Source organism: Cinclus cinclus, chromosome 2 (assembly GCF_963662255.1).
Source record: "Cinclus cinclus chromosome 2, bCinCin1.1, whole genome shotgun sequence".
Classification (NCBI taxonomy): domain Eukaryota; kingdom Metazoa; phylum Chordata; class Aves; order Passeriformes; family Cinclidae; genus Cinclus; species Cinclus cinclus.
The window spans coordinates 46562284-46587231 of NC_085047.1; the positions used below are offsets into that span (position 1 = coordinate 46562284).

Here is a 24948-nt window from a genome sequence, read left to right on the forward strand (position 1 = left end):
GCTCTTAAGTGAATGGCCTGTACAGGGATCCAACCCACAACCTTGGGTTGTGGTAACATGCTCTAACCAACTATCAAGCAGCCAAGAGCTGCTGGTAGCTCTTGCTTGAGAGCTTTAGACATTTTCAATGAAGTGATCTGCTGCTGACTTCATGTGTAGTGAACCTCAGGCAGGATGACACAAATGGGTGGGCAGGTCAGAACAGAAGGCTGAGAAGGATACAGGAAGGACAAAGACTGGAAAAATAATTAGGAGTCACAAAGGTATGACAGACTTCTGCAACTTGAGTGTACAAGGAGAAAAGAGTGCATAACACACCATGGGAAAGATGTCAAAAAAGTGGAATGATTCCTTCCACAGGGAAGCACAGAGGACTGCAATACATGTGCTGATCTCTTTCAATACCTACATCCTAGCCTCTTCCCTGATTTTAATGGAGACCTGTATTTACAAGTGACTAACAAACGAATCCCCAGAAACACCTGTGATAGTGCATGACAGCACATCTTGGATCTTGAAAGCACCACTCCCTTCAGGATGTGGGCTTCACACCATATCCTGAAGTACCCTTAGCTGAGACTCCCCTAGCAGCAAGGCAACAGCACCACTGGGGTCCCACATGGCCCCACAGGCATGGCTGAATGCTACAGGGACACTAGCGAAGAAACAAAACCACCCAGCCATATTTGACAAGATAACTAAAAAAAAAAAAAAAAAAACATTATTAATTGTATTAATTATTTCATACAACCTTTTGAAGTTGTTACATATTTATACAAGAAGTATACCCTGACTCCCTTCAGAAAGGGGTTTTGGCAGTTACCACACCAAAACACCATTTTATTACTGCTTATTATTGCACACGCCAGTCCTGGGTGCCAGAACCAGAGTCTCTCTTGCAGCTAAGTCTCTGAAGATTACAAGACCATTTTCATGAATGAAAACTGCTTTATAATATAAACCATCATATATACATGGGAGCACGTGCTTATAAGTAGTTTGCCAAAAACTGACGACCATATACCCTGCTGTACAGAAAAGACATTTCAGCAGCATCACGTGTCTTGGGGTTTTTTTGCTAGTAAGTCTTATTAGCACACCAGAATAGAAAACATCATTATATATCGTAGACATTTTCAATACCATTCTTAAAACTTGAGCACAAATATTTTGGAAAAGCTATGGATAAATTCATACTTATGAAGTGGGGGAAATAAAGGGAAGATGAAATAAAGGGAAATGAAAAACTGAGCTCAATTTGGCAGTGAGCTGAACCTGGAGAAGAGTACCCCTTCCCCCAGCCAGAGCTCCTCTGCAACATGCTCTGCTCCTCTGCATGCCCAGGATGATATGCTTGGAGCAGGCAGTCTTAGCTTGCTGTGTGCTGTGGTCAGTGCAGTGTGTCTGTGGACAGTGCATGCACAGAATACAACTGCACAAGCTGGACTGCACATTACTTAGTTCAAAGTCCACGGTTCTATTTATGCCACTTTTATATCTTTATGCAAAGATCCTAAAACTACATGAGCATACACAGTGCTGTGCATAAAACTTGAAAACCTCAGCTGTAACTCCATTTTAATAACCAGACCATGTTTCCTGGAAAAAAGCATTAACCCAGTTCTTCTTAACAAATACCCATTTCTATCCGAATTACGCAGAACCAAAAGGCTAAAATGGTTTCCTTAAAGTAAATAACTGTGTAATTAGGTTTTACAAGACCAAATGAAATTTCCATACCCCACAGCGATATTACTTCTTGCTCAGAGGTGACACACTATTTTTGGGATCATGACATGAGCTGGATTACTTCTAGTCCACTTTGATTGAATTTTCAGAGTTAAACATTTGCCACTCCCATTTATCTAGTACAACTGCTGCTTTAATGCTTAGCACTGTCATGAGCCAGTTCTCTCAAGGGATTTTTTTGAGAAAAGCTTCAGTTAAAGTTTCAGCATGGAATCTGTATACTCTTTGATTTTCATTTGGCGGGAGAAAAAATCACCTCTCTTTAAGCTCTAGTTACATGCCTCTATTATGACCTATTCTAAACTTATCCCCTGGCATAGCAAACGGAATTTCACTAAATGCATAGATAGATATTGGACACCTTGTTTCCACTTTGAGCTCAGTATCGAAGGTAACACTTACCCCTAGTAGTATGACATTAAATCAAGAATAAGTTTTGTATTTCCATTCCATGTTTTACTTCCTCACACCCCTTTCTCTCCACCTACTTGTGTCCCAAAGAACAGCAGTGGCCTATGCCTCCTGCCTGCAGTCTATTTTGACAGCTGAGCCACAGCAGTGTGCAGCACTGCACAGATGGAAGGGGAACTGACTGTGTGAAGAACCTCCCAGCTAATGGAAAATCTGGTTTAGATCTTACTACTAGCTTAAAGAAAACCAGAGAACAAAAAAAAGAAAACAAATAATTTTTTAAAAACACACTAAAAACCCCAAAACAAACCACCAACCCACAACTATGGCACTTAAAGCAGCTATTCAGAAAAACATTCCCTAAAAGTATGGTCTCCTTGTATACCAAAGAACTACAAATACTACCCCTAGTCCCAAAACACTGAGAAAATCTCCAGTTTGGTAAATGATTGCACAGTTACCAACTTAACTAATTGGATAAGTGAAGTATAAAATATTTTACAGCCACTAAGTATGCAACATAAGCTGCTGCTACAGACTGCTTAACCTTTGAAGAAAAAAAATGAAGTACTTACCACAGTGGGGTTACCACTGCTGATCAGCTGGCTGACTTCATGGAAAATGCTTTTGCAGTCGATTGATTTGTCTAATGATCCCCGTTTCACTATCACCGCTACTGCTAATAAAATCTGCTCCCGAACATACTTTTGAAGGCTGTAAACAACATTGCACAAATATACTTGCAGGTAATTCTGGACATCGATGCTCAATAAAATTTTAAACACATTTCTTTTTCAAATATATTGTGTAAATTCATAAGGGAAAGCTAACAGAAGTTAGCTGCCAAGACTAGAAGATAAATTATTCTTAAAATCCTGTTGCACTGCTGCCCAGGGAAATAAAAATGATAACCCAGACATTATGGGGAATCCTACATGTTCAGAGGTATGCTTTCTGTACTTACTTAGGCCTTTGTAAGACATAGGTTAGAAGGAATGTTCGCAGTGACTCAATGCTAGTTTTTTCCAAGAGAATCCATTCTCTTACAACTGCTTCCATTATCGCTGTAGCAGCTTGAAAAAGGACATAGTCCACTTTACTAGTTTCTGTGGGAAGAAACAAAGGCAACTTGAGTATTAGAAGACATTCAGCTTGAATGTGTTTCCAACAAAAAAAAAATGGAATTTACTACCATTTATTATTAAATAGAATATTGTTGCTATGAAAACAGAGAAGGAATTTGCAACTCAAAAGGGGAAGAAATGATCAATAATCCAATATCAAATTGTCCAGTATTATTCAAGTCAATGACCTAGCAGAAAAGTTGTCTGTGCTAGGAGGCTGTTCAAAGAACAGGAATAAGAATGCTAACACAATGGGGGAATACAACAAACAACATGACAGATTTAGTTTCAATACATTAATAAAAGTGGCTAATCTTACAGACATGTGAAAGCTGGATATTTCTGTGCTTGCCTTTGAAACCAATAGCGCATAAAAGTACATGTATTTCATGGTTGTTAAAAAGAAGCAAATCCACTTACACTTAAAGGTAACATTTGTGCTTTATTATCCAAGCAAAAATTTTACACTGTGGTACATTTAAAATGCTCTTCATCATGTTCAAGTTTCCAGATTTGAGTTAATCAAAATGTAATTTCTGACAGTGTAGGAATTATTTGCCATTATTATCAGAATATGGGATTACTACATATACAGATGCACTAAGGAAAGTTTAAGTATATTATGGAGAAAGGTAACAGTTTGGGTGACTACAAAGTACAATTTAAAGAGAAATGCTACAGAGATGTTGTTGTTATTCCTGTGCTTTTAAAAATTTTAACTTGGAAATAACAGATAATATCTCAGAAGCCAGTTTCAAAACATTCTGAGCTCCCAGAAAGAATTTTCAGAAAGGGTGCAGCCACTGGGTGGCAAAAGCATAAAATATGAAATGATGAAATAAAATTCCCACACAAGAAGCAAAGTTGGAGCTATAGTGGTTGACCTGCCAGGACTAGAAAAACTGTTTGAAAAAACATCAATCATGAGATGAAGGGCTTTAAATTACTACAAAACAAACTTTCTTACCCCAACTACATACACACAAGTTTGTATTATAAATTCCCTTTATATGCAAGTTCTACATCAAAGACAGCAGCTAAGATGCTAAAATATTTTAAAGTAATTTAATCAGGCTCCAAATCTAAACCCACACAAGTAAATATGCTTAAATCAAAATAAACCATGTTTAAATCTACTTAGCTTAATTCGGAAAACTAAGTAACCACTTAAGTGAAAGATTAATGTGTATGTGTAACACATATAAAAACAAACAGAATTATTCCTGAATGGGAATTTTAATTCTGGCACTTGTTACCTTGGGTCTTCAGCTTTTCTAACTGTACAAAGCTTGCACACACACACAAAAAAAGGAGAACATTATTTAGAAAGGATGGAGTTTCCCCTTTGTGCCAAATCCCGCAGCTGCACAACTGTGATCACTGACAGCACAGACCTGCAGCCCCCAGCATAAGCCTGTAATCAGCCAGAGCATCACAGGAACTTGCCAAAGAAAGGAAGGACAAGTTCTGTCAGTGCACTGGACAGCTATAAGCTTACAGCAGAACACAGAGCCTTGTGCTTGCTGGGTTCAACTTCAGGTTTCTAAGGAACAACATAATAGTGGCTGTTCCCCTTTTCCATATGCTCACCTTCTCCATTATTCTCCCTGTGTTATTCACACACTCTTCTTTCCATGAACAACATCATCCTTGTTAATCTCTCTCTACCGCCATTCCAGTTCCCATCTTGACCATTTTTCTCCTACTTTTTTTTAAAGCCGTCTACTTGGTCCTCTGGTTCCAGCTCATCTTTCCTGCACACATCCCTTCAGTACACCTCAAGTCTTTTATTCTTCATCATGAACAGCTTGTTTCACCTCCCTGATTCCTGATTTCACAATCCCCCCCTCTTTTTCCTTAACTCCCAAATCTTAACTACCTGTTCTTCCTGTCCAGACTGTACAGATACTGAGGAAGCACAAAGTTTTGAAAAAGTTCCAGTTCTAAGTTCCAGGTCTCAGCATCATAACTGCCTACATTCTCATGAAAAACCTGTCCCAGGTGGAAACACACTGGCTTCTCAGTGGTGGCAGTATACGAACAGTTTAAGAATGTAATATTTCTAGACATCCAAAGGGTGTTAAATCCCTTTATTAAGGGATTAAAATCAGCATCATATTCCCTCCAACCAGCCACATTTGAGCTTTCATGAAATTTCATTATTAATTTCTGATTCATGATGAGTGTATCCTTAGATCCAAATGGTCTGCAAACAAAGTTACTTAGGGATGTTTTCACCCACTTAATTTTCTCTAAAAATCAATGTGAAAACAACAACCTTCAATTTTGCCGACCCATCAAGCAAAAAGTGTGATTGCAGTCCTCCAAACCAGAGGAAGTACTACTATAACATACTAAACCCAGAAGAAACTCATTTGTAGAGAAAAATTTTGGTTGCAGAGTGGATGTTGGAAAGGAAGCACACCCTGGTCTATATATCACAGTAAAACATAGAAGTAGGTCTGCAATACTGACATCATAATAGTCACGAATTGTGTCTAATCCAGTAAGTTTAGAAATAACTGTTAAAAAAATACTGCAGAATTAATTAAGTATGAAAATATTTTCAACATAATTCTAATATTTCTCTGTTCATTCTGGCAAATTCTTTAAAAGAAAAGTTGCTTTTTGTGGTTTTGGCATGTGCTCTTTTGCACAAACTTTGAGGTTTCCCCAGTCAGGTCTGAGTCAGTTTTCACTGAAATTTCCCCTCACCTGTCCCCGGCACTCACATCTGGTCAATAGCACAGCAATCTTACATCTTTACTGCTCCTGTAATTTTCAGACTTAGCTGCCAAACTCTAATAAGTCTCTATAGCACCTGTAAAAACATTAATCTTCTAAAACTTGCTACACAACCACACCTAGAGCCTTTACATTAAAATCAAAGAAATTTCTGATGAAGAGTGGTATCTGCCTCTTTCCTTTCTCCACAGGTATAATCACACAAAATTTCAAATCAATACTGTCTTGCTTCTACCAGGTGGACAGAAACTTTTCTAGCTTTTTCCTCTTTTCCTCCAGCTGGACTGTCAACAGCAACTAAGTTGTATAACTGGAAATAAACTCTCATTTCAGCACAAATGCAAAATCTGGTACAAGCGAATAAAATTGCCTCGTTGGCCAATTTAATGGGAAGCAAGCACAAACCAAGCAACCATACTACTGGCAGCTGCACAGATTATATAGTATTACAATAATCATGTCACAGAGAAAATCTATTATATCAGTTTAGGAACTTAGTCACATGAAGTTACACCTTACAATTTTGAAACTGACAGAAATTAAACAAAAAAGGGCAGTAATAGGCTTCACCCTCCATCGAAAAGTACCCCTCATTAAAATAAAAACTGATGCTCATAGTCCCAGCTGCAAACTAAGAGCACAGCTCCAGTTACAAAAGAATGTACATGCCTAATCTAATTTCTTGAAACTTACCCAAAATATGTTTACAAACAGCAAATGGTGATTTTGATTTTCTAAACGATAAGAATATGTGCTCAGCATGTTGGCGTTGTTCATTGTTGACCATGGAAGGTGGTGCCTGAAAGAAAAAAAAGAAAGTTATTCGAGCACTGATCAAAAATATACTAGGAGCAATGTCATGAACTTACAAATGTTTGCCTTATTAAACATCAAAACCAAGTATCTCTTGGCAAAACTGTTTGTCCTCAGGCATTGCCTCCTCTTATATACCACTCTATATTTACATTGCATGCACATAGGTGTGACTATCGATATATCAGGCAGAGAGTGAATAATTTAAGTATAGTTTCCTAATGATGTTTCGGAAGAAAGTTAGAAGTCAGATCTAAATTCAAACCAATCCTTTTTCTACTCAGACCAAAAATACCACTGCACATCACTAAATGCTGCTAAGTACACTCACAGTCCTGGAAGCAAAGTACTATTTTCTTTTTAGTTCTACATTTGTTTTAAAGTATTTAACTGTATAATAAATTCAGAGGACTTAAAAATTACTACAGATATGTTTTAAAATAAACTATTACCAGGAACATACTACCCTCTAGTGTTTAATGTTAATGCTGACATCCTGAGAACTGGGTGTGATTGAACAAAACAAGCAAGCCCATTTGGGAATGGCTATGGTGGTTGCTCAGCTTACACCCATCCCTGTATACACCCACCCCATTACATCCTGGGCACCTTGGCTGCTCAGGTAACACCTGCTGCTCTCCTCTTGAAAGCCAGCTCCAGGGCGGTTTCTACCTGAAAATCAGCTAGAAGTAGAGCATGAAACCATGAAATAACCTGGACCCCTGTCAGGTGCCTACTGAGCACAGAGAAGCTGCCTGCACTCTGCAGCCTCACCTCACTGAGCAGTCCCAACACGCCCCAGTGCCCTACAAGGTAAAAACAGCCATGCAGATAAAGTATCAGCAGCTCACAGCACCACACTGCTCTCCACTTCTGCCACTAGTATTCTCTGAGTTCTGCTATTTGGGATTTATCTGAACACACACACAGCACAAGATACCACTTGATTGATACCACAAACAGGGTAAGCAAAACTGATGCTAACCTTTGAGAAAGGAATATGCACACATGTAGGAAGACCACATCCAAACTGCAGAGCAGGATCAAGGTGACAGCACAGGTTATTCAACTTCAGCTCAACTTCCAAACTCCACATTCCAGCCCTATCCCTAGCAGTTTGAGAAGAACATGTGTGCCACCTATCTTTCAGTCATGATTTATATCCACTGCTTTGGGAATAAAAGCATCAAGAACAATGCTTTTAACGTAAGTGAAATATTTTCCAGGAAATAAACCACAGGCAATCTGATTTAACAGATATTTATGTGATGTAACCTCAACTGTCCTGCATGCAGCAGTAGCTGTTCCTAATAGGAACAACTGTGTGTTTTCTGCAGTGTGAAGGACCATCCTCCTCTGCATGGACTACATTATCACTGCAATAAAACCAGCTGTCAGAACAGAATGCCAGAATATTTGAAGCAGATTATCAAACATGCAAGAATGACCTACATAGCAACAGCTTGATACACACATCAGTCAGATGTGGCAAATAAACAAAACCACTGAAAAAAAGGCAGTTCCCACTTTTTCATTGTACAGGCAAGCATTTGTGCAAATGCACAGAGAACCAGCCTGGGGAAGTGATTACCAAGAAGCATCCCAGATTTTTTCATCTGGATCAGTCTGGTTCACCATAACCCAACACAAAGGCCTAAATCAGCACAGTATGAGACATATTGGGTGGTGATAGGCTGCACTTTTTTTTAGCACCAGTTATCATTTAAGGTACATTTAATCTACAGCCTCTGCTGCTGTGCAATGCCCAGGAACAGTTTTAAGTCTCAAGGAACACACAGCTCTGCCCAACAATATTTCACAAGAACTATGAATCTAATTTATTGAGACAAGTGACTTATTAAAATAACTTCCCACTACCAAAAGGAGAGGTCCTACTCCTTTCCTGGTCCCCCCTGCGTTGGTGTTGCGACCTCTTCGCATGATACTTTCTATCAACTAGTCCACAAAAGAAAAAGAGGATAGAGGGGAAATCCGGGGGCAAGGGGAATGAACATTCGTTACTCTAATAAGCATCAAAAAGACAGACAAGTGCCAGAACCGGTGCAATGATGGCGAGAAAAGGAGTGGAGTGACATTTCCCTTTGAACACTACTGACCTTGCAGCTCACAGCTCTGCAGTCTCATGAAGCCTCACAAATTATAGCCATGTTAGACCAAATCCTTTGGGTGTGACAAAGCATAACTTTTTGCAAGCCCGGGGTCATTTATATTCACATCCTTAGGGCAAGAAGACCAAATCAGGGCTAACTGATCCAAAAACTAATTTTGCATTAACACTTTAAGTTTGCCATACAAAGATCCTATCTATTTTCACTGTTCTGTAATACTTAAGGGTACTTTCAGGGATATCAGCTGTAAACTATGGCACCACTAAAAAACCACCAGAGAAGCTTTATGGGAAATACCTCCTTTACAATCATAAAAACTAGAAAGTAGACCTCTTGCTTTATATTATTTTAGCTCTTCTACTTCTCTTTAGCCATTACAGAAGACCTTTGACACCTTGGAAAGGCATATGGAACATCATATTCCTGTATTAATTTTTGACATGACAATAACTTAATAATAACTTCATAATTTTACTAAGAAAAGTCCTAGCCATGATCAAATATAAACATAACCAAGGATGGGGTAAGCAGCGTCCATTCCTTGCAAGAAAAAACTTGCTAAGACAAATTTTGATTTTTCACTTTTGCTATAGTAAGACAGCACAGAATACAACCAAAGTCAGCATCTTCCCACAATACATTACAAACTTTGACTCTCAAAACTGTCCAGAGCAGACAAGTCCAGCAGTTAAGGTTTGAACTGTACTGTAAAGCCACCAGAGGGAGCTTAAAGCTCACAGTCTACTCCCTTCACTGCATTCAGACAATATTTATCCGTACAATGAAAGTCAAGTCCAGCTGGTTTCTGCTTTAAAGAAAAGGCCTATAAAGGCATATATTTTTTGCAATATATTCTGTGCAAAATTTCACATTATAAGAACACTGGTTTAGTGAACCCAAGAGCCCTGTACCCTGGTGCCCAGCACCACCTTGGCATAATAGGGTTAGAAACAGACCCAAAGTATTCATCATGTTTGGAAGGTCCCCTAGAGCACACATGTCCATTCATTGTGTTCTAATTGTCTCCTTCAAACTCCTCTCTACTACCCAACTTACACAGTAAGGTAAGGAGCAGGTCCTTTTGGCATATTGAAACTATTTGCAGCTATATCACTTTCCTTTCTGTACTGTCTGACATTACCTCTAACCATCTGTTCTTTTGTCCTGCAAGTTACCTATAAAAATTTCTCCAGAACAATGATCATCTTTCTGTTTTTAGCATAACAAGCTACTGCCCCATAAGAAGAGAGTTCCTATATGATGCAGTATTAGAAATAAAATTACAACCTTTCAACCACCAAACTACAGAAAAGGACTAGAAGCAGCAGTGCTCACAAATAGGATCCAGCAGGACTACTGTTTCACATGGTAGCTACCCACTCAAAGGAAAGGGAAACTGAAAAAAAGACAAGACGAGAAACACTGTAGCAGACTAGCTCTAACACTGGCAGGACCACTAAACTTACCTGAAAGCCTTGGATAACTCCTTAGAAAGCAATGTAATTGCAGAAGATGTGAGACTGACTGTCATGGAAAGTACACACCTGACTAGGAAACATCTGTTGACATACAAGTGGAAAGAGTAAAGGCTTTGGGATTTTCTTTCATTTTCAATTTTCTTTCATTTCAATAGTTAGATGTATACAGAGGAACTGAACCTATACACATGTACACAGAAACACCTGCTTTATACAAGCATTTCCTACCTCAGCAACATACCTTTAAAAATACAATGTAATTATGACTTACTTGCCAGGATGGAAAGTGCCAAGAAGTAATATATACAAAGAATAGATACAAATAGACAAAAAGGAAGCAAACACATTCCAAATACTTTTTAATTAAGACTAAAGTTGAAGTTACCCTGTATTTGCCACTAACTGTCTAAAGAAGTAACACCACATCCACATCTGAAGTCTGCTTTTTTTAGCTCCTTCCTCTTATCTGAAAACACCTTTTGCTTTAAAAAAGTAAATGCATCAAATTCCACCCTCCCAAGAGATTCTTGGCATTTTCATGCCAATCAGATATCAAATGTGCATATCACAGATATACAAAATACAATTGGTTTTGATCATCTATTAGATATTACATTATTTTCTTAATGCTTTTAGATCACAGAATAGAATTGCAGAATCACATAATAGTTGGAAGGGACCTTTAAAGGCCATCTAGTCCAAACTCCACCATGGGCAGAGACTTTCACCTTCCACCCAAACAGGTGTTCACAGCCCCTTCCTATTTGGCCTTGAACATTTCCAGGGATGGGGCACCCACTTCTCTGGGCAACCTGTGCCAGTGCTTCACCATCCTCATTGTAAAAAAAAATCCATCTTCTTACAAGGTCAATAAAAAAAAGACTGAATTGGCTTCTGACTATGAATCTTGATTTCTTCAATACCTTCAACACCTTGTTGAAGTTGATTGTTTAGTAGTTTCTTCTAATGTCAATGTGGATTCCAGAGAATATTACTTATTGCTTACTTAAGACACTGACAGTATCTTAAGAGCAACAACTTCTACCATTCAAGTGACATTATTATTAAAATCAATAAGGGAGTAGTTTTTTATTTAAATATTTAGTTAACCAGCTTGCATTGGTACTTCTGCATCACAACTTTTCTAAAAAAAATCCTGGCCGTGATCAAACATAAACAACTAAGGATGGGGTGAGCAGCGTTCATTCCTTGCAGGGAAAAAAACTTCCTAAGGCAATTTTTACTTTTTCACTTTTGCTATGGCAAGACAGCACTGTATACAACCAAAGTCAGCACCTTCCTACAATTACACTGGGGGAAGCCTGCAAATTAGCATGTCACAAAGAACAGTCACGCACTCCTCCAGACTTTGCTGTTTGGGAGAACACAGAGAGAGTACACTGGAGCATTTTAAGCTGACACCCACAGTATTCCCACCTACAAAAAAGGTCCCCTATGCACAGCACAGCCTAAACACTAGTAGGATTATGGAAAGGCAAACATGTCTACTAAGAGAATTTTCTTGGTTTAAAAAAATTTTAAAAAGGATCAGATTGCTTGTACCTGTTAGTACTAAAGCCAAGTACTAGGAGCCCTTCTTGCCAAAGGCAATGTTTATGTCTGCAAGTGAAGAACATTACAAACTTGACAAGGGCAAAAACAAAAATCTGATACTTCTACTGAAGTGTGACTTCATAAAATTCACCACAAACTCCCCAAACTGACCTTCCCAAATATGTATGGGAATTATGCCTTCCTTGCAGTCAAAAGGTACGATAAAATTGTTTCCAAACTCTGGTCTTCACTCTTGGTTTATGAAAACCCAGTTCAAGACATTCTTGTTCTTCAGAATGGTGTCTAGACTCTGTGCTGCAGAGAGCCTGGAAACCTAACAGGGAAGAGCTTAGGAAACAGATCTCTATCAATATACAAGGATAAGCAAAATCCATCACAGATGGCAATGGCACTGCTGGGTCTGGACTTTGCTGACAGCCACCATCAGGCAAGACATGCTCAGAGAAGCAGAGAATAAAGGAAGTCCAGATGGCTTGCCAACATGTCCCAGCAGGCAGGGAAGCCAAGTAATAATGAGGCATATGCAGAGGAGAAAGATCATGAGTGAACTTGAGAAGCATGTGCAGGGGAACACCATGTGATGGTGATAACATAGCTGAGGAGTACTGGCAAAAATAGAAGGAGAAAGAAAAAAAAAGGGAGGAAATAACACAAGGGCAAGCAATAATTTTTAACTAGTGCACATACTGCATTTAGGACTGCTAAATATATTACTCCACCTATGTTAGCAATTGTTACAGCTGCAACATAACTAAATAATCAAAAGTCATTCAATTTTAAATTACTGTGTTCCTCCACCAAGATGACCAAAACCCATGAAAAACAGATTTCTGTATCTTAAATAACAAAAATACCTTGAAAGAATTACTCCCCAAAGCTGTTCTGCTGTATAAGCTATTTATACAAAAGAATCAGACTCTCAGAATAAGGAGATTTCCATGTTTAACTCTACCAGAGTCACATCAAGCAACACGACCCAAGACTGATTTACCCTGACTTGTGTGGAATCAAGCTATAACAAGTTTTCATTCCAGTTTTACCAGTAACACTTTTCAAGTGTTCCAAATAAGCTTTTTTCCTACAATATATAACAGCACTGTCACCTGTCTTACTAAAGTAGCTAACCAAAGAGATTTAATAAATATAGGGGTCATGCACACAGAACTGGACAATTAGCCACACTTTTGTACTTAGATATTCACCCTACTTCTCTAGCAGACACTGACACCTAATGATGCAAGGTACCTTGCCCTTTCATGAAGCAGATGCCACAAGCTAACAATTCACAGTAGATGAAGATGCTCAGCTCTGCAACTGCTCTACAAGAAGATAAGACATTCTAGGCTTGGGCACAAGGTCAGAAGGAATTTAGTCAACTGGTACCAACAGCAGCTTCTGCTGTCCCAATCAGATCTGTCATGACACAATTGCCTAGCTTTGAGTAATAGTTACTACAGAAAACTTAGCTAGCACAAAAAAAATCTCCAACTACATTCCAATTACTTCCTTTACATTTACTTTTTTGAACAATCATTTAAATCACAGCAGTAACTCATCCTCCAATTTAAAAGATACTCAAGATTATTTGTGGAGATTTTTAAGAAAGAGGCAATAAATAACTTCCAACCAGACCTGCACTAGAGATATGGTGGAGATTTGACTTTCTGAACAAAATATTCCTTTGATTTAAAAAAAAAAAAATCTCTAAAAGTAATTATGACTTGAATTATTTAAACCCCAGAGTGCCCAGTACTTTTCAGTATATATTTGGAACAAATATGTGACTGCTGGAGGAATTGCCTCCTACACACCTACTCACTCACATCTTGCTTTTATGCAGAAACTTAACAATAGGGGGAAAAAATATTACTCTTTTCTTGTCAACTTTTGCTTTGTATTTTGAAGCTGAAATATGTTATTAACTCTTTTGCAAGTAAAACAGGAGACAAACTGTAGCTTGTAATTAGAACTATTCTCAGTTGAGAGAACTATACTGAGAACTATTTTCAGCAATGTTCTTGTATAAGATACATTAATTGGCTAAAGAGCCAAAGTAAATCATTACCATCAATAACAAAACATTTTCTGAGATAAGACTTCTCTCCAAGGCAAGCAACAAACATTACTGAGGTTTTGCTTCTCTGCTAATAGTTTCATCCACATATATAGACTATTACAGGCTCTCTACTGAAATTACCCTGTATTTATGCGCACAACACAGCTAACTCTGAGAAACATCCCATAATGGATATTTAGCTGACAACAGTCTGACTACAGACAGTGAGAAGAATGCTGACATGAGGCTAAAGTTCAGACCCATAAATTCAATGTTATTTATTTTCTAATCTCTACATTCACTGCTCTAACATTTCAAAGCACAAATGAGGTCTGACCTGCAGTTTTGTTTGGCAAAACAACTTTTCTAAAACATGTGACTGACTGATGACAATGGCACAATCCACATGGTCCCTTGAAGTCAGTAAGATCCAACAAAGCAACATGAAGTCAATCCATGCATGCCAAAGAAACCTCAATCAAGACAAAGTATGTAATAGAAGGGCAAAGATAAGAAAAACACTGTAACTACACAGAACAGTTACGGAAAATATCATTGTTCCAAATCCAAACCTTTTCAATCCAAACCAAAGCATTTAATGTTAACAAATAAAATCAACCCATTTTTACTTCAGTAAAAATGGCACATCAATACTGTAGTAGCACAGGAACCCCAAAAATATGTTACTAAAGGATACAAAATGTCAAAGTGCCCTTACAACAACTGCACTCACACGAACTTCAAGTCCTGGTCTCCTGTTTCCTTTCATTGTGTAAATGCAAAATCTTCCTATTAAGAGATAGGAGATTTAGCAGAAAATAACCCTCCATGCATTCTAGCTACTCCTCAGGTATCACAGGGCTGGTGGTGGCTGACCCTAAATTCTGACTGATAGCAAATTTGGCAACGTCATCCTCTGACCATCTCCTGGCGCTCTCCTGGAGTGAGCTTGGCTTCCTTATCCTGATGCAAAAAAGAGAAAAGTTAGTGGAAATAAACCAAACTTCTCCCTTAGCTCCCACCAACTCCAGCTGTTTCTCTCTTTCCCCACAAGGAGGCATGGAAGAGACACGGGTTATAGGCGGAAAGGAGTCTCAGCATCAACACACCACAAACCTCACTGCAAGGTGCACTATTCCCATAACAGGTCCTAGTTCTCCAGTAAGCCATAGGATCCTAGCCTATCCACAGCCTCTGAAATCCTGATTGCAATTCGATCAAAAGATTGAAGTAGCTCACCCCTGTATTGCTCATTTCTGTGCCTATAAGACCCCACAGACACCACTTAAAAAATATGCCAGGATAGTGACAGTGAATTTCAACACAAAGTTTGAAGTAAAGAAAGAACCATTGTGAACCCTCTTCAGCCAGACAGGAGATCATAATAATGCTGGTAATGGCAATACTCATTTTCAGGAAATCATAACTTCAGATGTACATAATATATGACCCATTTATCAGGCTCACTATGCATCAAATACAGTCAGCATCTGCTCTCCTGCTGCAAAAGAAACTTTCATATTGTGCATGAAGTGTCCTCTACTAATTTTTTCCTATTGTCCAATTTCAAATCATACTTGATGAAAGAACATGATGAAAGAACCCCCCATCACTGTAAGGGTGGCATTACTTTTACTTGCATGTAGCCTTCTACAGTAAGCACATACAGTAGAGTGAGACATCACAGGGCAGGTAACCACCATCTACCTCAGACTCCAAAACACAAGCCAAAAGCCATCACTACATGAAATATTTAAACTGAGGTAGTAACAAATTTTGATTTCTGAGTGTTTTACGCTTTGACTCCTATCAAAAAGGCACTTCCTCCCACCAAACTAATGAAAAAAGGCAGGCACACAGGGCAGTCAGTTTCCCTGCCAAAATCCAGTTTAGCACTTCCTCCACCATCAATCTTGTTAAAATGTCAAAACCAATTTGCCCTATCATATTTATTTAGAAGAGTCAATTAAAAGCAAGATAAGGAAGTTTTTAAAGTTTATATAAATTTGATGTGGAAAACTCCTCTGGCTTATTGTACTTACAAAATGGCATGGCCTAAGACCTTTATTAATGGCTTTTAACTGTTAGGGAATTAATGAAAACTTACAGACACAAGTCAAACACACACAAAGTACAATATCTGAATCATGCAAGAAAACAGGTGAGATACAGACAGATACAAAGTACAGACAAGAAATCAAGGTTTAGCAAAAAAAAGAGGAGCAGCACAGAGGCCAAAGGAAGAAGTTCATAACCTGCATTAGGTGGAAGAAAGTCAACAGAAATTGTGAAATTGAAATTCATTTTGTGATGAGAATAACTTTTCACTCAAACCCAGGAAAAATTATGAACTTTCACTGAACACACCTCAAAAAAAGGTCCCCCCTCAGTTTGTCCATACTGGGAAACAGCAAAAATCCATCTAGAATTCTACATGCTAGAGACAGTAAGATATTTTCTACTTTTACCTGGTTTCACCACTTTGTCCCACTCCTGCAAATACAGCCTGAACCATGATACTGAAGAAGTTACACATCTGTATTCATCCTCTCATATACCAGAGAGCAGACACATTACATGTATTTTGAGAAAACCTCTTCTCAACATGAGTTTTCTATGACAAAGTTGGGGTTTTTTTAATTCTATACAAAAATATTTTGGGATTTCATTTAGGAGATGCAACTCCTAGGACTCCCTTAAAGTGAGTGCCTGAGTTCACTCTAAGAAACTGGCACAAATTAGCCAAGTCTCAAGTTCTGAACAGTCACAGGGCTCCACATATTCAGGTTCCACTGAAAAAAGATCATGAAGAAATGTGGTCATAATCATATATTTTATTCTCAGTGCTATTAGAGGTAGTACTACTGTAAAATGAACAGGAGACTAGCTCCAGAAACAATATTGCCATTTCTCTTGATATTAGAATTTAATATTTATATATTTCTCACTAAACAATTCATTATCCTGAAGCTACCCAACATCTGCTCCTAATCCCACTTAAAACAACATGACAAAATAAAGGGTTTGCAGCTTACCCTCCCTAATTCTCTCAGGAAGAAGCACATTTGTTTTTGTGCTTGGGCTTTGGTGGCTGTTGTTGACAGGTGAGGAAAGCATTATTCATACTCTCATCACCAGAGAGGAGTGTGCCTGCTTTGTAAGCTTTTTTGCACATTTCCTCAGTAACAATGCAAGATGTAACCACCTGGGAAGCTACCAAGACTATGGTTGAAAGAGAAATCAAACAGCAGCAACATTACTAGCAAAATAAACAGTAGAAGCCGGTGGCCCAAGAGATGAAAAAGCTGAACTAAATGTGAACAGTTAAGACATTGATGAAAAACAAAACAAAAAACAAAACTAAAAGATGAAGCAGAAAAAATGCTAAGTTCTCTTTGCACTTAAGATCAGTGAAGGTTATTGTAATACTTTTCAGCCACTGCTTCAACAACACAGAATACAGTTTTAAGGCACCTAGTATCAAACCAGCAGCTAGCTGCACAGGGGGATCATATTCCTGTCCCTGCCCAGGGCTGCAGTCCCTGTGCAACAGAGATACAGGCTCTCATTTGGTGATCTCCAGTCCCTGTATGCACATATACACGGAGATGCTGTGGAGATGCCCTCATGAAATCTACCAGTGACAAATGTGTAAAATTAAGCTTTTAGGTGAGGTGTGTAACATAAGAGGAAACCAATTGAGCTGTAAGATGAAACCCAGAACAAGCAGGCAGGATCTGCCAACAACAACAGCAACTGTGTGAAGTCATGGCAAGATGAGGGAGCAACTGACTCAGGACCACCAATACAAGACCAAGCTGTGGCATATCAGTTTTGGGGAAGTTCACAACAAAACCTTGAAGACCATCTATTTGCAGAGCCAAACAAAATAATCAAAAGGAGAAGAGCCTCTGCTGCTCGCCCAAGGCAGAGAAGCAACACTTAACCCCACATCACCAGCTTGGATGCCTTCCACCTGTCCCCAGACAGGCAGGGCATGGAGATATGACTTCTCTTGTGCTGCCACAAGGCACAGGTGGCAGTTCTGCTGTACTCATCAATGAGCCAGCATGGTTTGTGCTTGTACAATTGTTTCTGCTGCTTATTAGCTCTGATACTGCTTGCACACCATCACTAATGCCACAATTAATGATAGTTGGAACATTGTTTCACAGTAACAAAGGAAGGTATAATTGAGCGTTGGTTGTCATCCAATTGCACCACTGATCTTTGTGCAAATCAGTGCTTAAGTCCCAGAGGTACAGATGCTCTGTGGCACAGGTCAATGCACCAGCCCCTGGAGTACACAGCTACTGGATCTTCACACTGTGTTAATGACACTGCAACATATTTTTTTAATTCTTCAAACTGCCCCTGCCTTCCTTCACACACTGTTGAAGCAAAAACCTCTGCAGCCAGGATATTTACTTGTGATGTGAAAGAGTCAAATTCAAGGTCCTTCCAAAGCAGACTGAAGAAGTGATAGAACATGGCTCGATCACTTACTTGTGTCTTAAAAACTATCAGATTACCCATTTCCAAAAAGCTTGAAATACAAACTTGAGGAACATACCATTCACTCCAATGCAATACCACGTAGCATTTCTGCAGCTCCTCAAATGAACAGATTTCAGAACACATTTGTAAAGGATTCTGGTATTATTCTTTTCCACCATTACAACAGGATCCTAGTTTAAGTTGACAGTAATAAAGAGGGCTTGCCTCTCCAGAACTCCAAGGCTTGGGGCTTGGAGATCTTCCATTCCTTCCAGCCATGTTAATTCTTCTCCACTCCTAGACACACATTACTATCCCGTGCTAGCTTTGGCAACTGGCAAGTCCTTCTGACAGCCAGTCCAGCTCACTAACCTAGCAGATAATCAATCCAGCAAAAAGACAAGTAATATTTTTTCTCTGTCACTTGGTGTTAGGCTGGTTAAGGCTCCTGTGAAAATGGAGCCTATGCCACACTTACAAGCCTGCAACTGCAGATGTTCTTCACCTTAGCCAAGGCTTTTGAAATCCCAGGGACCGCCATCATAAACTGTAAAATTCCATGGCAGAACACCTTTCTGCACTTCATTGATTTCACAGCCGCAGATTAATTATACAAAGCCTTCAAGAGACCCTGGCATAAGCCATATTTTCAACACTACCACAGCTGTGCCTCTAGCATTTTGCACAGCTGCACATAACACAGCTGGCCTGAGTGACAACAAAGAGTCAAATTCATAATTTTAGCACAAATCGTGATATATCTTTAGCCTTTCTTAATATTCACTTTCATAGTTCTTTCAATTTTTAATTTGGTAGGCACCATTAAACCAACTTATCTGACTTACAAAGTAACAAAGGCAAAAACTAAGTTAATGTAGGAGCAAATGAATAGTAAATAACTTCAATGTGTTTTCTACTAAAAATAAAAAAAATCAGTCTTGATTTCAAAGAAAGATTTGTATATGCTACTTTCTAAGTGGTTTAACAACATAATTTGACCAAATTTCTTCCAGAAGCATAGGCAAGCTCTCTCAGTCAAGGTAGTAGAATTGTCTCTAATGCAACACAGTGACAATTACTTTAATTAAAAGACTCTTTTCTCCCTGAATTCACTACCCAATCTAGTTCACTATGCAACCACTCAGGTGGGTGTACTATTAACCTATGTTTTAGCAGAGCCAAAGACAGTACTGTATAGCAGTGACTCAGTGTTATCTCTCTGAAGCAGGAAAGTTTGGGGTTTTCCTTTTTGGGAGACATCAAAGAGGAAGAAGAGGGACTATTTAAAGTATGTCCGCCCGTCAGTTTTTCTTCATTCCCTAAAATCCCCATCTTAACTACTCCCTGTTCAACAAGAAGTTTTGGACTTCAAAGTCCGAAGGACCAACATCTTCTACAGCTCAGATCTGACACCTTCCCTTGTGTGCCAGACCACCCAGTACATATGTGGGTTTATGCCACTCATACACCCCACCAGGCATCAAAATTGCAGAGATCTTATGTACACCTAACTCAGGAGGACTTTTTAGAATCAAAACACTGTCAGAAACTGAAGAAAAGGAATATTTTACTTATCTGCTTGTGACAGGATCAGCTCAACTTAATAATCAAGAGGATTTCTTCCACCTCTCCATAGGGAAAGCTGTTAATTAACTAATGAACACAGATTAGCATAACAACGATAAGACTCTTAGGAAGCAGGTTAAAGGGAAAACAGCAGTAGGTAGTGACTGAAGAAGAATAATCCAGAAGGAGTTAGGGACTAATGAAGTTCCCCAGCAGATGAATGTAGAAGCAAGCATACAGCATTTACATTGATTACTCAGAACAAAATATAGAAATATGCCAATGCAACGGTGACGTGACAAATGGGTGTGAAACAGTGATTCAAAAACACAAATACTCCCTCTGTGAAACAGTCAGGGGAAATAAACCCTAAACATGCATAATCCCATGTCACTAGATTTTAATTTCATCAAAAACAATGTTTACTTTTCAAAGATATCAGATTCTCTATCAGTTCTCAATTCCCTAATCACAACTCTTCATTTTCGTACAGATAAGCTCCATGCATATTTGCTCTCAGCTCCCAGCTAAGAGTTTCACTAGCACAATGCATGCGGTGCACAATGCATGTACTTATCTCCCAGGCCGTAATCTGAACTGTGTGCCCATAAAATGCACCAACCATACCAGCTCTTAAGCAAAAGAAGAAAACAATATACATATATACAATGGACTCTTAAGTTACTTAGTACTGCTCCAAAAGAACGATCTGGACGGCTTGGGTATGGTTCTCTGAAAACATCACCTTGCTGCTCTGAAGCAATAAAGAAAAGTACAATGTTAAGCCCTATTAGGAAAGGAATACAGAAGAATATCAAAAACATACAACCAGCTAAAATCCTCAAGTACTTTCATCATAGAATTCTGGTCAGTTCATTCAAAAACAGTATCATAAATCTAAAAAATTACAGAGGTATGATTTGATGTATGGAGGAACACCCCACATGAGAAAAAGACAAGATCCTTCCATTTAGCTAAGAGATGAGTGGAAGATGCAATATGATAGAGAATCATAACAATCACAAAGGATACTATAGAAGAAAAATCAGAACACTTTACAGTTGTTTCATAATTTAAGAATGAATTAAATTATCAAACAGCAGGTTTCATTCAAAGAACTACAGTGTTTTTTTCAAAAAACACTTGTAAACCCCATTATAATCAGACGTGTGCAGTGTACAAATATATGTGTATGGTTGCATATATATATAAAAGGATTAAATAACATAAATAAAAACTAAAAGAAAAAATCATTCCAGAAACAACTGGACACATTTGTGAGAAAAAAAACAACGACAACATCTCAAGTTTTTCAAATTGCTTATTCAAATAATGGGAAGTGTCCACTAGTGAAAGGATCATCCTTTTCAGACCTCTCTAGATCAGCAGCTAGAGGCCACCACCAGAAAAAACTGATGTGAACAGAAGTCTTGTCTATTCTAGCCATAATATAGCACACATCCTGCTTGTTTTATGGGTGACAACTTGGAGGACTTTCACAAATCTTAGCATTGGAATGATTCACTTGTCTGATTTCTTCCAACCGGCAACCTGCCATAACAAAGCAGTGCTAGTCCATCTCTCCCTTTCACCCTTACTATGAGCCATGCTTCACAGCCTGAAAAATTGCCTCGCAATGAAGACATATTGCAACAAGAAACTGAACCTCCTTGTGGAATAAGGATTGCCATGGTCTTTGTGGAGAACAGACTGGCTGGTTCTGTCAAGATGTGAGACAGTGGAGAATTGATGAGGCTGATTCAGCAAAGCCACAAGCTAGGCCACTTGCTCATCTTGCACCTGCCCTTAAGCAAGGCTTAACAACTGAAAGGTGCCTGGGCTGAAGCAGAGGTCCCACAACCCAATGTTGTCTCAGTGAAGGACAGAAGAGCACCCACATCTCAACGCCAGCCCTCAGCCTCACTGCTCCATTCACTGTGCACGAACCTTGGTTTAGATCTGTTCCTCTGAGGAGACAATGGCAGGAGTAAAGCCCTGGCAAAGGTCAGACAGCCACCACTGCTGCCTCAGCCGCGTGGAGGAGCACACTGAAGTACCACACATCTGTGCTTTTTTTCAGCCACAAGATAGGTAGCTTGGTTCTATGAAGGTAACCAAAGACCCTCATTAACCCCCTTGTTTATGCATTAGAAACCACACCAACCAATATGAAAATAAGAAAACAGTTGTCCTCCCACCCCACATCTATGATGGCAGCAACAGGCACTCAATGATTTTTAACTGCAGTCATTCATCCATTTGTCCAAGAAGTATAAAATTTATATTTGAAATCCTCCACTACTGAAGGACAAGAATACAACCCCACTCTACAGACAAGTCGATGGGCTTGCTCCTCTCCTCTCCCCAGAGCAGTGACAACTCTGTGGTAAGATTTGTAACTGCATTAGAGCTTACCTGGGAACACCTGTACACGGAGCTATGCACTTATACTTTGTAGGTCTAGTGCAGTTATCTGCAATATAACAAGAACATATAATCTGCTGCTTCAATAAAACAGACTATTTGTGACTCCACAACCATGAAAGTTCTTATTCAATGTGACCAGACTTCAGCGCCTAACTGGTTAAAAATGAGAAATTAAGCCTATCTGCACCCAGTTCCTCTGATCTCTGAGGACTGTCTAGAAAGAAAGGGGGTTTATTTCCTGACAATTTCATACACTTACCACAACAGGCCTGATCTCCAAGAAAGGTAGGTCAAAAAGAGCCAACCATACAAACTGTCATGGTTGATGGCATAAACAATCTGGTCTTACTAATGTGCTCCCTTATGCTCCTATTCTGTAAGCTTATTTCAACATCTGAAAGTGAAGTTTGTAGGACTACTGTCAGACTACCCAACTTTGGCCTGAAATCTCCCTCAGAATAGCAGGAAAAATCACAAAGTGGTACCCTAAGAAGGTGGTGATGTGAGAATCCACATCACCTCACATGCACACCCCCAACATCCACCCTTTGAAACAGATCACAGTCAAAGCAGAACATTTACAAACTTTTAAAGAATGGAATTCTTCTGCAAAAGTCATTGCTCAAATGTTCTTTGAGCTTTCCAAGAGCCACTCCACATAGAATAGCCTAACACAGACCTCTGGACCTACTTTGTTCAATCCCCTGCCCAAAAAAGAACGCTTTTCAAAGTTAGATCAGGTTGTTTGAGGACTTGTTCAGTCACGTACTAAATATCTCCAAAGATGGGAGACCCCACAGCCTCCCTCCACTGTCTGCTCCACTGCCTTCACCAATCACACTTAATATGATTTTTTTTTTTGTCTTCTCTCCAGCTGGAATGTTCCCTTCTGAAAGTTGTAACCTCTTTTCAGTGTGCAGCTCTAAGTGAAGTCTGGCATATCTAATATCAGGAGAGTCTCAGTTAGCAAGTAAATTGTACAGTGAAGGTATATTATACACTTGAGCCTACCTGACAGCTCACTACTAGCAGGGGCAGACCAGCTCTGTACATGTCCAGCAATCTAATTTCAGTGCCCCTCTGCTAGCTCTGCAACCTAAATGGCTGCACAGATAGCCAATACATCTTGCTAACCTGACAGAAATCCATTCCCTTGTTTAATTCCTATGTCATCTCAACAATATTAATACCTTCTGCACAGGGTCAAAAGGGAGAAGGCAGAGCTTCAGGTAAGAACAGAGAACCTCTTTTTGGAGGGAGGTGGGGTGAACAAGCAATAACCGGTGAATTCACATTTAAGTGCAAGAGAATATCATACGCAAAAAATTTCAACCTGCTTTAATAAACTCTCAGCAATAACTAGACAGTGTTAGGAATGTTTCCTACTTCATCCTCTCACTTCTGGGATAAAATGTACATTTCTTTCCTTAATAATACAACCAGTATCTTTTTTAATCCAAGAAGACAGCTATTAACAGTGCTTAACTAGCACTAATTATATTTGGCATTAACCCACCTGAACAAAACAGAACATAATAGATAGGAGATACATGGTCAGGGGACACCATGCCAGTAGGAAATGGAGGACTAAATTAATTCAGTTCATACAGATGTTGGTGTATGGTCGTTTCCAAGCCAAAGTCACACAGGCCAAAGGTGGATACCAGCTTGTGGCACTGAAAAACTTCACAGCAAAGCACTAATGGGGATCTTACTTCAGGTAAACACCATATAGCTTTACTAGAAAGGAATTACGTACCAAATTTTTATATATGCAAATACTTTTACACACATTAAAGAAAGTTTCCACAGCACCACCCTTCAAAGTCATATTTGGCAGCTAATGATAACATAAGTTTCATCTAAGAATTCTTCCATTTATACCAAATTACAATCCTTTCTCAAATTAAGACTTTTGAATGTGAGCTACCTAGAACCTGTTGAAAGGTATTACTGGTAGCAAAGGAAAAGCATTTCCATGCAGATGTAGAAGAGCCTGGTGAGAGAAAAGATTGAATGTTTCCAGTTTTCAAATATGGCAGGCCATGGTTTGCAAAGTCCATAAAGATCAGCAATTTAGGAGATCAGTACTTGGGCATACTTTATCTGATATCGAAAAAGTAATTTTTGAAAGGAGAACTCAACTAACCCAGAGCAATGAAAAAAATTATGAAAATACTCAGATTTAGAGAGCTCAGAGTAATCCATGCTTATCCTCAAGGAAAGTTAATTAAACACATTCAGGTCTTTTTATTAACAAGCCATTATTCTCCTCAAGGCTCAGTTTTTCAGTTTGAAATCAAGACAAGTATGAAGTAAACCACCACCACTGCCTACTCAGTGTTTTGAAATGCTGAAACACCTTGGTGCATCCCTAG

At 38.9% G+C, this 24948-nt stretch overlaps 1 protein-coding gene across 1 annotated transcript in view; it reads right to left on the bottom strand.

The window, feature by feature from the left end:
* Nucleotides 1-24948, bottom strand: part of XPO4 (exportin 4) — a 77840-nt gene that overhangs the window by 50130 nt on the left and 2762 nt on the right. The window contains exons 2-4 of the mRNA XM_062487591.1: nt 6723-6828; nt 3125-3266; nt 2736-2874 (exon numbers count right to left, since the gene is read on the bottom strand). Of these exons, the coding sequence (XP_062343575.1) occupies nt 2736-2874; nt 3125-3266; nt 6723-6828 (387 nt within the window). The remainder of the gene's footprint in view (nt 1-2735; nt 2875-3124; nt 3267-6722; nt 6829-24948) is intronic.